Raw genomic sequence first — 16,183 nt, forward strand, 5'->3', positions numbered from 1 at the left:
CCACTGACTAATAAAAAAGTTTTCCTTCCTTATTCAGAGGAATCGGGCAAATTACGGATTTTCAGTTGGTTAGTACCTCGTCCACTAGATGGAGTGACATTTGGTGATGTTCGTTCCAACTCCAACTTCGGAATGAAATACTTTGAAAGATAGGTCGATGATGGTCACTATCTTGCACTGACGAGTGGCTAATGAGCCCGAAACCAGTCTGCAAGTGTGCCCGTTCCAAAATTGAAGGTCGACTCTTTCAGTTGTATTGCCAATTGAATATGCAGGAAATTATCTGTGAAGATTCCTGCACTGACGACTGTCGGATATAATCCAACGCCCTTCGTGGTATTAGTCAGGGGAATAGTTGTTTTGTGATAGGCGTCAGTCCATTCAACCTACTGTGTATGTATTTCGAGACTGGCTTGAACGTTTGAAGTTCATTTCTTTAGATATAATATGATGTACTCAATCAGATATCGAGTATCGAAGGATCTTATAGTGACTAATGAAGTAATGAAAATTTTTTTCCATTTAATAGATTATGGTTACTTTTCTCTAAAAATATATTTCAAGGGAATTGAATTATTTGCTAACCAAAAAGGATTTCCATCTCTGATTGATTTGTCTCCAGGTTTTTTTATTCTAGTTTCACAGACATTTAGGTACCCGCTTTGATGAATGAAAAAATAGTCTCTAAATCTGGTGAGATTCTAACCTTGAGGTGCACTAAAGGCAGCCCCCGAAATTTAAAATTCCATAGGCCTCATGAAACAATTGAATACTGTATATTTGCAAGAGCATATTTCACTGTTCATATCATTTTCTATATTTTTCACTTTTTGTAACCCATTTCTACTGAAATAAAATTGACTTCCCCCTTCACTTTGGCTAACAAAATAAATGAAGATTATTATCATTCTACAAATCTTGTTACTGATTCTACTTGTTCACCAAATACATATTTTATACCAAATGAGTTCATTCTGTGACTGGTGAGAGTATCCTATTTCTCAGTAATTATAAAAGTCACAGTTCGAGGAACTGAAATCTTTTCAGAAATGAGATATATTAAATCCTACCATTATATAATTACACTCTTTATTATACACATTTGTGACTGTTTTTCACTAAATATTATTAATGATGTTGACCTACCTACATCTCATTCATAATTTTAGGAATTATTTTAATGAAAATTTTTTGCCAAAAAAATTATCCTATCAAATTTGTCTATTTCTAGTCATGTGTGTCGAAATAACCAATGAAACCATCATTACACTGATAACTACCCATGGATAGTTTTCACGGGTAGTTATCACTTATGTCATGACATTGCTAAGCAACCATCACAATAAAGTTGTTTGACATTTCAGTAATTCAATTTATTTCGAAAATGTCACTTCCTCGCTTTGGTGTTCAAAATGATGCGGCAATTGACAAAATCATTGAAGAAAATACACCAAAAAATACTGTCAATAGTAAAAAATACACTTGGAAAATATTTATGGAGTTATATCGTTATACGAATTGTTCTTTTAATAACTGTGTGTTCAATAAATAATTTTGTTCGAATTGCAAAAAATTTTCTCACCGAATATCCCTCGAACATTGATAAATAACTCATAATTTTATCACAACTTCCTCAAGCACGTTATTTTAGGTAACATCCCTCCGCCTTCGGCGTCGGGATGTTACCAAATAACGTGCTTTCGAAAACTGTGATAAAATTATTTCGTTAGTTATCAATGTCCTTGGGATATTATAGCTGAAAATCACAGACATAACAAAGGCAAATATCACTATTTATTGCTGGCATCAAATAAAAGAGTGATACAACATGATTAGACTCATTTTGTCTAAAATATAAAGTATAATTTATGTATCTATATAAATATGTTGTTTTCACTAGACAACTGATGTGGTTAATTACGACTAGATGCGACATTATATCACAAAATGATATAGCTAAGGTACATTTTCTCTCTAATACAATAGAGACTTACAGTTAACTATCGTGTTTTAGACTAGAACAGGTTGAATATCTAAAGATAATAATGAAAATTGGATTATAAATACACTGAATTAAAAATTGGGGTGATGAAAAAAGTATTTTCAATGAAGATCCCTATATTTCATGATGAAAAAAAATCTTCACCTGAAATTTCAATGTCAACTACCAAAATAGAGAAATATAGAGAGATACTATCTCCAACAATGATAAACAACCTGCACAAGTCTCCAGTAAACTAGTTATTGTGTAAAAGCAATTCAAACTTCACATCTCTATATTGCTAAAATGGCCATTGGAAGACTCATTATGGAAGACAATATATATCACTATCACAATATATAAAATAACTATCCTAGAAACACAAAAGATTCATAAAAATAGATAAAACACTAATGAAAATATAGCCAAATTTCATTTTCTGGATAGGAGTATTTAGCAGTCTGCTAAATAGAAGGTGCTTTATAAAAGTTAATAATTTAATTGATAATATTTTTGAGTTAAAAGAAAATCTAAGCTGGGGTAAAAGCCAAAAAATTATATCAGAAATGATTTATCTTAAAATTATTGGAATGCTTTTCTGCCGTGCCACTTTGTCACATGACAGAAAACATTATATTACCTTAATCTTATTGATTCCACAAAAATGATAAAAATCCTATTCCAAGTTACCCAAACAAGTATACTTTATGTATGTAAAATCTTCAATACCACGATGAGACCCCTCTCTTCCCAAACCCGACTCTTTAATACCACCAAACGGAGCCTCTGCAGTAGAGATAATACCCTCATTTACCCCGACCATTCCCACTTCCATTTTTCGAGATACCCTGAAAATTTGTTTGATATCTTCACTATAAAAATATCCAGCAAGTCCACTTTGTGTGCCATTTGCAATTTTCAAACTTTCCTCCTCCGTTTTGAACCTGATTATGTTGATCACTGGCCCAAATACTTCCTCGTGATACAATTTCATATTTTCAGTTATGTCAATAATCACAGTTGGTTCGTAAAAAAGCTTTCCTATATGACTTGCTGGCTTTCCACCGGTAAGAACTTTGGCTCCCTTGGAAATAGCATCGTTCACTAAATCTGAAACCTTGTTGAACTGAGTTTCGTTTATAAGGGGGCCCAGATTAACATTAGGCTCAACTCCATTACCAATTTTGAGTTGCTTCACACGGTGAATAAGTTTCGTTACAAATTCATCAAAAACTTCATCTTGTATTAAAAATCGGTTTGATGCCACACAGGCCTGCCCGCAGTTCCTGAACTTAGATCCCAGAGCTCCTTCAACAGCTTTATCCAAATTTGCAGAATTATAAACTATGAAAGGTGCATTACCACCCAGTTCAAGAGCTAATCTCTTCACGCCAGAAGAACACTGCTTATAGAGGATCTTTCCAACCAATGTAGAACCTGTGAAAGAGATTCCTGCAACAAGAGGGCTCTCGCAGAAGAGTTTTCCTATTGAAGGAGCATTGTGCCTGTCACTGGTGACGATGTTCAGAACCCCCTTAGGTATTCCTGCATCTTCGGCCAATTTTGCTATAGCCAGAGCTGTTAATGGGGTGTCTTCTGATGGTTTAACCACACAAGTGCAGCCTACGGCCAGAGCTGCTCCTGCTTTTCTCGCGATCATAGCGTGCGGAAAGTTCCAGGGGGTGATCAGAGCTGCGACCCCTATTGGATGGTGATCAATAAGAATTTTCTTTGATGTCACAGGACTTTCGACAATTTCACCTCGAACATTTCTAGCTTGTTCCGAAAACCATTCGATGAAACTGTTACCATAGTGGACTTCTCCAAGAGCTTCGGAAATGGGCTTTCCAGATTCTGCTGTCATTATTTTGGCGATGGATTCTTGATTTTCATTGAGCAAATTGAACCATTTCCTAAGTAGTTGTGATCGTTCTTTAGCCGTGGTGAATTTCCAAGTTTCGAAAGCCGTAGCAGCAGCTTGGATGGCATTCTGAGCATCTTGAATATCCATATCGGGCACGGTACCGACAACTTCCCCATTTGCGGGATTAGTAACCTCAAAAACTTTGTCACTTGCTGCAGCAACCCACTGTCCATTTACGAAGGCCTTTTGACTAACGTGCATTTTCCTTAATATGACCTTAAATGTTTCTCGGTAATTTGTGACACTTCTGAATGTCATTCTGTTATGCAATAAGAAATAATGAAATCAATTTCGAATTTTCAAGGGAAGGATTGAGTATATAAATTAGGTTTGATCATTACCATTTAACATAAACGTTTCTCGGATAAAATTAACAAAATAAGTAAGTGAATTAGTGAATACGGATCACCCAATGTTGCCAATAATGCCAACAGCTGACTACTAGAGATAACCAACGTTTCAATATAAAATTCTAGAGATAACCAACGTTTCAATATAAAATTCTAGAGATAACCAACGTTTCAATATAAAATTCTCAATTTACGAATATTTTCAACAAATAATTGACATTCTAATATAAAACTCCTTCCTATCTCCTTGCTGATTTTTGCATAATTTGATAACACGAAATTTGCTGAGAAATGTGTAACCTGTAGTTACACATTTCTCTGAATTATATACGTCGAAAGGATAACTCAGTTACGAGGTTGTGTATCACACAAGTCGTGACGTCACCAGCGATGCTTTTTATTAACAGCCGCCATGCTTGTCCGTATTTCGCAAATTATTATCACGCCTTGGGGAGCCTCGTTCTTTTATTTTATTCGAGAATTGAGTTCTCTGTCGATCCCATAGATAACGTCTTCGTAAGAGTAGATGTCATCGACCTTAACTTACTCAGGTTTGTCGTTTAAGGACAGTTGAGTCCAATAACGCAATTGTAGTTCAACTCAGCACCACTGATGAGACCTATGAGGGGTCGAAACAGTGTCTGGTGTTGAATCATTAGTGCGTCGTATTTGGGCTCTGGTTTTCAACTCTTTATTTTTTTAAGGACAAAACACAAGCACTACAAAAAAGTCTTGAGGCTCTAAAAGAGCGGTGCCTGTGCAAAAGTAGCGATTCATATTGGATATGAATTACTGGAGTTTAAATCCATTTGGAAAAACTTTTTCAGGAAGTGTATTCCACATAAACGCAGTTCTCCAAATGAAAGAGTTCTTAAACAGTGAAGTTCAAGGTGTACTGAGTTGTACTTTAAAACGACGAGCAGCCTCAGTCCATCTCGTATTTCTGATATGTACCGCTCTTGGTGGAATCAAATGTGCCAAGTCACTTGAACACTTCTCGTGAAAGTATCTATAGAAGAAAGATAGATGGCTCACTTCTGGAAGGAATCCAGAAACTTCAGGATATGCTTAGGGGCGGAGCTCCATACATGAGAACAATACTCCAAAGAAGGCCTTTTCTGAGCTTTATAAAGCATAAAAAGATGCTGAGGTGTGTACAGTTTTCTGGTTCGGAACAGTGTTCCAAGCTTTTGAGAAGCAGCCTTTGCAATTCAGCGACATGATTGTGCCAAAACATATTGGTGTCCATTGCAACCCCCAACAAACTCATCGAGGAATATATATATTTAAAATGTTTTTCTTTCAACCACCTGTAACCCCCACACGAACGATAACTCTCAGAAGTCAAAATTTGTGCAAGCTGAGGATTTAAGAGGTCTTACCTTCTAACGTTGTGATTTCTAGCATGAAGAAACCTACTAGAATGCATAGATTTAAAATAATTTTAGTAATAAACTTATAAAAAATTATGTCCACTAATAGACAAGTTACCAAAAATTATCAAATAAAAAGATAATCTTCTCAAGTGGAAGTGGCTTACTTCTTCAAGAGATGAACTGAAATACTTAGAGAGGTTTATTTTCAAAGAATAATATTTGGACTTCAAACTGTTCCAAAATTTCAACAAAACCGTATTCAACTAGCCGACGTGTACCTACAATGTTTCATGAAATTTTCAGAATGAGTTGATCTGTGACCTTCACAGAAAAATTGCAATAAGAGATGTTCTATGAACTTTAATGAAGTACACACACAAATATTTGTTTTAGTGATGAGTGCACTAGAATTCTAAATACTTTAAATAATCGGAATTGTCAATAATGGCGTGATAAAAAACCCGGGATTTTCCCAGAAGGTCGTACTGAAAAATTCCAGAAACTAAATGTATGGCTGGGATTTTGGGGAATCGTTGGGTCAATATTCATTAATGGGAATCTGAAAGAAAATTGTACCTGCAACATTTAAAAGATGGAGTCCACAAGCAAGTCACTCAATTTCAAGACCAAGGATCATAGCGGTTGGGTGGAATATTCCAGTCCAACACAAAAGAGTTATGGAGAAAGTTAAATTGAGGCAAAATTGTATATTATAGAGCCAACTGTTGATATGTATATTGAAAAATCCAGGTTAGCTTACCAGTACAGAAATTCAGGAAGAAGAACGTGAAAATTCGATTCAATTCTCATCTATATCTGTTACAATTGAATAATTTTTCGAAACCATGCATATTTTGTGCCTGCAACTTTGAATAGGATGTAAAGATACGGATGTCTGTTAAAAATAACGTGAATTTTAAGTATTATCGAAAAGTATTTATTAATTTATATCAATTTCTATTTTGTCTTAATCAAAGTTTTCCCCCTCAGATATAATACACTTGTGCCGGACTTTCTTCCAATCCTCAAAGCAGTTCTGATATTCACTTTTTGGTATGCCCTTGAACATTCTCAGTGATTCGGTTTTTATCTTTCAATCGTCACAAATCGCCGTACTTTCAAAGGTCTTTTCAATCCTGAGAACAAGAAAAAGTCGCAGAGAGGCAAATCTGGTAAATACGATGCCTTATTGTGATGCAAAGGCTACGGAATTCACTTCTATTTTTTACACAAAATTCGATGCACATCCTTTGATCCATTTTTTTCGATAACAGAAAATCACCGAACACGCAGAACACTTCGACCAACAAAGAAAACTTACTAAACAGCTGAAACTGTGAACATGTATTCCAGACGAATGTACCAACACAAAAAAATAAAAAATCGCTAACTGGATGTACGCAGCCCACGAAATTTGAAAATTCAATTTATTTTTTTAACAGACCTGGTATGCTACGGAAATTGTTTTACAGGATGTACATCACATCATGCGACTCATTCGACTTTGGATTTTAAATACTGACCCGTTTTCAAAGTTTCAGGGCCATGTTTTATGATGACATCAAATATTTGTCATTGTTTACATAATATTAATTATCAGTAAAATTCAGAAGATATGTGTTTCGAAGACTTTTTCATTATAATAATATGGATTACCAGGACGCAGTAGATATAATCTTTCTTGAGTAAATATTAACTTTTAACTATGTGAATTATACCATAAATAACAGATTAACGATTGTTTGGGTTGTTGTCCCCTTACCAAAAATTTTTTTTCAATCTTCCAGAATTATGTTTTCATTTAATATAAATGAGCGAAAATTGGTAGAGGTTACTTTCTTGGTAACCCTACATGGAAATTGTAATTATTCATATTGTTTGGATAAATTATTATTTTTTAACAATCAACTTCAATAATCGTCGTTCTCTTCAAACTAAATATGCAATTTACAAGCTTTGAAAGGAAGTGACAATCTGGAGTGTTGTGGAATACTCGGCAATAGTCTGGAAGCTTCGGGAAAATCCAGGAACATTTCAGTCATTATGGAATGATCACAAGATTCATATGTTATGGTAGCCCTCTTTCCCCCGTCCATAAAAAAGGTTTCCGTTTTATTTGAGTGATTGTCCCAGCCGAAATCAAAAATTGTAATTAATTTGATGAGTTCACAAAATCGCAACATGTGTTTCGCTATACGACAGTATGTTCGGGCGTCACAATATTGTTTGTACAAAATATGTGTCGTGCTTTCATAGTAATTTGAATCATGACTATTACTACCTAACAAATTTCTACAGGACAAATTCACTTCCGGAACTATTCACCAATCTAAGAACAACTCATAAGACTGAAGAGTAATGAATATAATTTTTACCTACCATTATTTTACCTACTTCTAAGATCTGTCCTTACCAATTTCCTAGTTGTGTTTTGATCATTGTGCAATAATTATCATTTATAGGACACATGAACAAAATAGAGCTGAATAACGACTTATCTGCAAGCAATGCAGCAAGACAGAGGGAGTGATACCCCAACATTTTTAAATAGCATGAGGGGTCAAGTAATATGTAGTTTTGGGTAGTTTTCGGTAGTCTTTGAATTTTCAAATAACATGAAAGATCGAGTAACTTGTAGTTACAAAGCCTTTCAATCTTTACAGTAGTCTTTGACTTAAAAAACTTGCCTAACAGTTTTGTACATTTTACATTTGGAAATTTGTTTTTTAGCTGCGTACTCATTTTTCGAGTGTTCGAACTAATGACATGCAGTAGTAATGATTTTGTTCAAAACGTTCTCGCACATTCCGAATAATTAACTTAAGTGGAGGAACAGTTTACAAGTCTGCATCTTTAATTTGTAATTAACGCGCTTTTTTATTATTTTACCACGCTTTTATTAGCTTTACCTCTATGTATGTATGTTTGTTGGTTTGCTTGTAACTCTCAAGCTCGGGATTTGTATTTGTAGCGGGCAGATGGCGCTGTTATACCCTCTTTTGCGCGCCTGCTGCCTTGGGCTTGGTAGCTGATTTTCAGGCTCCCTCGCCGGAATCGGAAAATATCAATGGTCATTTTTCTAAACAATATACGACTGATTGATCCCAACGTTTAGATAAAATAAATATAGTTTAAAGAGACCTGAGCTTTATAAAGCATCAAAATTTGCTAAAGTGTGAACAGTTTATCAGTTTGGAACAGTGTTCCAAGCTTTCGAGAAGCAGCCTTTGCAATTCCATCGACATGATTGTGGCAAGACATATTGATTTCCATTTTCACCTACAACAAACGTATAGAAGCAGAAAATAGAACTGTCTGTTCTGACATTATTATATTCGGTTTGGAGACATTCATCTTTCTGAAGAAAATCGATGCCTGGGTTTTTGTGGCATTGAATTGAACCTGGTTACTTTTACCCCGATTCGGTAGCACTTCTAGATACTCATTAAGATATGCAACCGCAACCTCCTGCTGCCGGTGAAGATGTGCATCCGCAGCCGATATCCTGGAATCCAAATGAAATGACGAGACAAGTGTGCTGTCGTTAGCAAAGCAACATATTGGATTCTTGGTTTTTTCCAATGAGTCGTTGATATACAATAAAAAGAGGGTTGGAGACAATATGGATTTCTGGGGAATACCAGCATTGATGGCAAACGTATTCTAGATATATCCAACGACTGCCACTTGCAGGAAACATTCTTTCAGACAAGCCATAGCATCGGATTTTGGCCAGCAAACCCTCATGCCCACACACAGTCAAAGGCCTTAGAAATATCAACCGCAATAGCTCTTGACTCTCCATGTTTCTTGATTGCGTTATTCCAAATATGGGTGACATACGATAGAAGGTCGCCTGTTGATCTTTGTTTCTGAAAGCCATATTGATGATCTCTCAAGATGTTGAAGCCTTCTATAGTTATTTGAAAGTTTTTTTTGCAAAATACTAGTGCGAGTTCATTTGCGCCTTTTTTAAGTACGATGACGGGCACTTTATCAGGACCAGACGCCTTGTTGATATTGATCGAGTTTCAAAGGGTGTGAGGGGTGCAGTGGAGGGTCGGATCTATCATCCCACCGTGAGGTAAATTATCATTGGGTTCGAGAATCATGCGTTCTGAGTAGATGCAATGGAGCAAGAATGAGTGATAGAATAATGTCTTCTGATATATGTCTTCTAATATTAATTTTGGTTTAACCTCTGAATCACTTAATACAAATGACCAACAATCCTAATTTTTTAAAATTATTTTCCTGACGAAACTAGAATATGGAAACCAATATATGACATTTCATATGGAATAACTAACTTTTTAGATACCCAACGCTTCTACTCGGTACCTACATTGGCAAACAATTTCAAAAAGCCAAATGTATTGATATCTGAAATTTTTCTGATATATCAACTTCTTCATCTCAAACTTCTAATGGTAGCTCGATGTTACACAATGTATAACCTTCTGGGAATAACACTGGATGACAATCTAGCCTGGGGTCCACATATTGACATTCTGTGTAAGAAAATCTCCACCTATATCTTTGTTCTCCGCAAACTAAAAACATTTACAAATCGAGAAACTCTACTCAGTACTTTTCACGCCCTCATTCAATCACATCTGAATTATGGTGTTATGTTGGGAAATTCAACGCACGCCAGTAAAGTGTTTATTATACAGAAAAGATCGCTGAGAGTTATGGCTAATGCTGAATACAGAGATCATTGCCGTCCGCTATTTGTCAAGTATGGTATCACGACAGTGCCTTCATTATATATCTATCATACTCTTCTTCACATTCATAAACATAAAGACATATTTACAACCAGTTCGGATTTCCATACTTACGATACAAGAACAAAAGACATTTTACTTGAGCCTCGATATCGTCTAGATAAATCGGCTAGGAATTCTCCCAATATTAAACTTTATAATAAATTGACTGAGATGACAAGAAATCTTGACAGGATAAAATTTAAATCTGTGATAAAAAAATCTCTTTTACAATACGGTTTTTACTCTGTTAATGAATATTTGATTAATGATTACTCTATATAGCCAGCTAGTCTACACATTAAGGTCAAACCCTCTCATTTATTTATATATAATGTATATGTGTGAATTTTGTGTGTTGTGATGTTATACAAATAGCTGAATTTATGCCAGAAGTATACTTGTTTTTCCAATCTGAATGCTAGATTAGTATTTATATTTTTAAATCTTTTATTGTAACCTAGTACTAAGGAACTGACTTGCTATAAATGTATCTTTGTACATAATGTAGTAAAATAAACATCTATCTATCTATCTAACCCAGCCAGGTACCACTGATAATGTCTATAGAAGAGATCAAAATAACGTTGTCTACAGCTACGAAGCCCAACTATATTTTCGAGCTAAAATTATAGAATAATCATTACCAATCTTAAATGAACATCTGGTTTCCATCTTATTACTCCCAAACACTTTTTTTACAGTTGCGATAGGTCACGAGGTTGTGTGTCACGAGAGGGTGTGTTGTCATATCAAGCATCCTGTGGAGCAGAGGATTCTGATGATGTCACAATAATGTGACAGGTAGAGGAGACAGGACAGGAGAGAGAGTATTCAAAGAGAGAAAATCAAGGATGACGCCTTCAGACTTGAGAAAATTCTCTGATTATCTAGAATGGATTCACAAGTAGATTTATTTATGGCCAAAAAACGAAAAAAAAAGAACAAAACTGAAATTATTGAAGGAAGACATTTCTTCGGTATTCAATTTAGAGCGACTTTCTGACGTAATACACGTCCCTGAAATGTATCGATTCACTCTCTCTGGAAATAAAAACATTGAAAACTAAACAGGTCATACCTTATCTCATGATCACTTTGAACATGGTCCACCGATTTCTGTGCCTGCAACTTAGTATAAATTTGCTTCCACATCAAATCTTCACTTTCCATATCCATGATCTTGATTTGAAATTAAATACACCGTTTTCAAACAATATTTGACACCTGCTCGGCACAGTGTTTCCAGAATTTCGTACGCAATTTCTAGACTAGATCAAGTACTAGACAATTTTGTTTAAACAGACCGGTTAAAACAATCTCGCGAACTGATTCATCGTGTTTATAATAACTCTGACTGTGTGGACACGGCGATACGTAAGAAACGCAGAACATGACATTCAACCTTGTTTCGACGGTGAACATGGGGGCTTTTTGAATGCATTATTGTTTAGAACGGTATTCGATTATTCGGAGAAAGATTATTAACGTGGATTGTTACGATTCATCATTTTACTTGAAGGGAAAACCGGAACTTGCAGAAAAACGCAAGACGAAATCAATGCCAAGGAGAATGTGTACCGGGTGATTCGATATGTTCGCTGTACAATCGATCCCGACATTTTCAATTCCCTGAGGGGAAACAACAGGCATGATAACAAACTATCGACCGAACAGGAAGTCATTAATACATTTTTAAAGTAGCCCGATGTTCTGATTTTACGGCATCATTCTTACGTGCATTTTTCATTTTATTTTGCTGGTTCAGTGATAACTTCAATAAGAGGATATACAGTGCATTTCTCTAATGCCCCCCCCCTTTATTTTTTGAAGGGGTCAATTCAAAACATTGAAATTTGGGAAAATAAAATTAATGCATGAATACTTTATCTTGAAGTGAAATTGACAGATGAAACTTTCTTGACATATGAACAGCCTATCCGATATTTCACGCTGAACATTTTCGAACACAGTAAAGTAACGTCAATATCTCTACAGATATTTCTTGAAATATATCTTGAAAGTTTCATCTGTCAATTACACTTCTAAATAAAATATTCCAGTGACGGCTCGTGCATTGGAGAACAGGGGAGGCTAAAGTCATAGAGACTATACACACACAGAAAAGTCCGCCGGAGGCGTGAAAGTTTTTATGTTGTTGCACGCTTTGCTTAATACTAAAGTTAGAGCATGGGCATGACAATGCGTAAAAAGTGCATGTGAAACTATGGACTTTATTTCAGTTTGTAAACCATTTAAATGGCCGGCCATGACCGCAGCCCTATCATAGGTTTGCGCAATTAACTTTTGCCTAAAATTATAGGTGTCACACTTAGGAAATAAAAAATTAAACAAATCGTCAGCTGTGCGCCCAGATGAAACATCATGAACACCTATAAAACGTTCTACCACATTACCATTTTTGACATATCTAAAAACGATTGAAAGTTGTGATGTACAGGTAATATAGGTTAGTTTCATCAATTTCCCATGCAAAAAAAGAAACACTTCCAATCTCCTTGCTTATATTTTCCTTAATAATATATGCCACACTGTCTAGAAGCTCATTTTGGATGGTTTTTGAGGTGCCCGAAAAAACGCTACCGTTTAAAAAAGTGCCAAATTGTGAATCATTAAACATTGAAAGTTCCTTGTAATTGCCGCGATTAATCGAATCTTCGGTTTCATCGTGTCCGCGAAAAGCTAATTCTTGGGAACCCAAATAAATCGTAACATCGATTGTCTTTTTAAATTCGACCGATTTTCCCTAACCTGATTATTAAAAGAAATTATGGCCTCTTTTTGAGCTGTATCTAAAGCTGTTGCTTTATTTTGTTTGCTAAACAATTTTAATTTACAAGACGAAAATATATGCTCCTTAGATTTAAAATGTCTCTCTGTAGAACGAGGTAAATTTCTTAAATCGGAGTATCCTATTTTAGACCACGTTTGGTATTCGGTTTGTACGGAAAATAAAACAGAGGCCAACAAAAAAGTTTTTCTCGTTTAATGGAGCCCGTTAACCAATCGCATTTATCGTACCAACTAATATTAAATCCTCGATTTTGTCGATTATCTGACGTTTTAATTGAAATCAAATTTGGTTGAGGCCTTCCCAGAGTTTTAATAATGTAAAATTTATTATAAAGACATTATAAAGATAAAGACTTAAAATTATTTGTCAGCAATCAATCGACTATATCGTCAAGTTTTTTAATTTCATCCAACTTATCCATAATAAACGAAAAAAAACTTACCGAAATGTGAAAACCTGAAAACACCTTGAAATTGAAAGAAAACGCTTTAAAAACAAATTAAAAATATTATAAAAAAGCACTGCCATAATACAATACTGCCTGTTTTATATTCACAAATAACAAATATTATCAAGAAACACTAAAACGATTTACCGAAATACTTTTCAGTTCCGGTCCGTCACGGCATCCCGTCCGAATAATTAAATCAAAAACAAACGCAGTCATACACTAACGAAGTCCAACTGGAGGCTAGCCTCCTCTAACGCTATAATTTCTACAACTGAAATTACAAATCGGGACGTATGTCGCTGGTTGGATCGGTCTCGTGGAGCCTGTGTTTCTTAAAGCGGTCGGAGGTTTGGCTCTCTTGCAACGTATGACATTTATTATTTCAGTTTGATGGTTTATACGTTATTCGTTCATGGGCGGTGCGTTTGAGTATTTTTGATGCAGGATACAGTGTGGTACGTACTACGTAGCGAGTGATAGTGCTTTTTCGGACATACTATGTATTTATATTAAAAATTAATGGTAAAGTGATGATAACCAAGCATTTTTAGAAAAAAATAATCATAATTATGTGTCAATATGTTTTAATTTATTGCGATGAATAGCCTCAAATTTTATGGGGAGGCTAAACCTCCCTTGCCTCCTCTGACGAGCCGCCGCTGAAATATTCATGCATCAATTTCACTATCCCAAATTTCAATTTTTTGAGTTGACCCATTCAAAAAATAAAAGGGGGGGCATTAAAGAAATGTATGTAAACATACTTTACTTTCTTCAAGAATAAATTGTCCCGATTTTTATTTATAGAGAAATTGGAAAGATTGCATGAAGGGAAGCTATTTGTATAATGCAAGTCAATGCAACTGGATCGCTGAAAAATAAAAGTAAACAAAGAGTGAGACTGCTGGGGGGCTACTCCCATATTCTTGAATAACACACAGATCTGTTTAAAAGCAGTGCTGTGACGTCACCTGTGCATACGTTGCAAACGAGGAGTTATTCAAGAATAACCCTCCTGAGAGGTAATTATTCAATCACTCGCAGTTCTACTTACATATACATAGTTCTACGATCGTTCGTCAGAACGATCCTTTAAAATAGGTATTAGGTAATGAGTTCACGTTACAATCATTCGTAGGCATTTATACATATCAATAACAGAGATTCAAATGTCTCTCAATCCACTTGTTTTGGCGAATAACAATCAAATCTCGAAACTGTTCTTGAATGCTTCGAGAATACCGATTTCTTCGAAATAATTCGCTTTGACGTCACCTGCGCGTACCTTCTGGACGACCATGACCTACGACCCTAATTCGAGTAGAGAGGACTAGATCCTTCATCCTTCGGGGAAATGAAATACTAAGAGCAAATGAGCTATTAGGTCACTGATGGATCGAAAACACCTCCAGGTTCTGGTGCTGGTGTTTACAGTGGTAGACCCATGACAGATGTAAACCTGCTAGGGAAATCAACATCATTCATTTGTGCTTGGAAAATTTGACTCAAACAACCTCATATATGAATCAATAAGTGCTTCTAAGCCAAGCGGCCTTGGAAGCACTTGACTCTTACCGAGCTTCATCCAAGATGGTGGTGAACTGCCAGAAACGACTTTACTAAATAGAAGACTTCAACAAGATATCTCTTAACCCTTTAGGCTTTGCCAAATAAAAACTGAATATCTGGACTTATAAATATATAAAAATATATATTTACTATAAAAGTAAATTGTTTTGTAGCATTTTTATAGTACTTTCCTGTGATATTTTTATGATCTTCATAAAACTATTTCAAGATTATTTGATAACTGCTTCCTGTAGCTTTAATGAAATTATTTTATTGGAATGCTTTCAAACACAATTTTGGTTTCATTACCATATTGTCACTTTAACAATAATTTCCCAACTATTTCATAGTATGGTATATTTACTACAATTCCATAACAATAAAATAACTGTTATAAAATAAAATTGCTTCCGCTAATATATATTTTCTGTCGCCAAGAATAAAATGCAGCATTTAAGAAGAACCAGCTGACATTGATTTTAGAAGTCGTGTAATGAAGTATAATTTGCTAGTTTTATTCGACTAGCGTCCCAATAACTATATACCTAATAACATCGTGTAATATTGGTCATTGGAAAAAAATTAAGGAAAGTGGTTCGTTTTAGACGAAGACCCGTGTAACATAGTGCTTCAATTTTGTTATTGCTGAAAACAGGAAAAATTTATTGATTCGAAATTCAGCTTTTGTAATCGATGGAAGAAGCTTCTTAGCCAAAACATCTCGACAGACAATATTTATTCAAACAATACGTGAGAAATCCTATCTTCATTTTTATAGAAATCTATATCTTTGAAAGTAGTCCGAGACTCGCAATACCATCACTCCTAGAACTGAATGTTTCTTAACAGTTTTATAGAGGTAACGTATAAGCTAAAATACCTTAAAACTCTTGCGATTGATATCAAATTATATTATTGAACGACGCCATTTTAAAATGATAGCAATTC

The 16,183-nt window shown here is 35.1% G+C and overlaps 2 protein-coding genes across 5 annotated transcripts in view; both read right to left on the reverse strand.

Annotated features, from left to right (window-relative positions):
* Positions 1-16,183, reverse strand: part of stac (C2 and C2B_Munc13-like domain-containing protein staccato) — a 137,811-nt gene that overhangs the window by 64,140 nt on the left and 57,488 nt on the right. The window contains exon 1 of one of the 4 annotated variants that reach the window (XM_074174364.1): positions 11,482-11,742. The exons of the other annotated variants lie outside the window; for them this stretch is intronic. Within the exon in view, the coding sequence (XP_074030465.1) occupies positions 11,482-11,579 (98 nt within the window). The 5' untranslated portion in view covers positions 11,580-11,742. Of the gene's footprint in view, positions 1-11,481; positions 11,743-16,183 lie in introns of those variants that run through there. 4 annotated transcript variants of the gene reach the window in all.
* Positions 1,773-4,347, reverse strand: Ssadh (Succinic semialdehyde dehydrogenase). The gene has a single exon (XM_023171346.2). It carries the CDS (start codon positions 4,161-4,163, stop codon positions 2,658-2,660), a length of 1,506 nt encoding a protein of 501 aa, XP_023027114.2. The 5' UTR covers positions 4,164-4,347; the 3' UTR covers positions 1,773-2,657.

This window comes from Leptinotarsa decemlineata, unplaced genomic scaffold, assembly GCF_025532065.1.
Source record: "Leptinotarsa decemlineata unplaced genomic scaffold, Ldec_3_MD MMD2_tig00000576_RagTag_RagTag, whole genome shotgun sequence".
NCBI classification, from domain to species: Eukaryota; Metazoa; Arthropoda; class Insecta; order Coleoptera; family Chrysomelidae; genus Leptinotarsa; species Leptinotarsa decemlineata.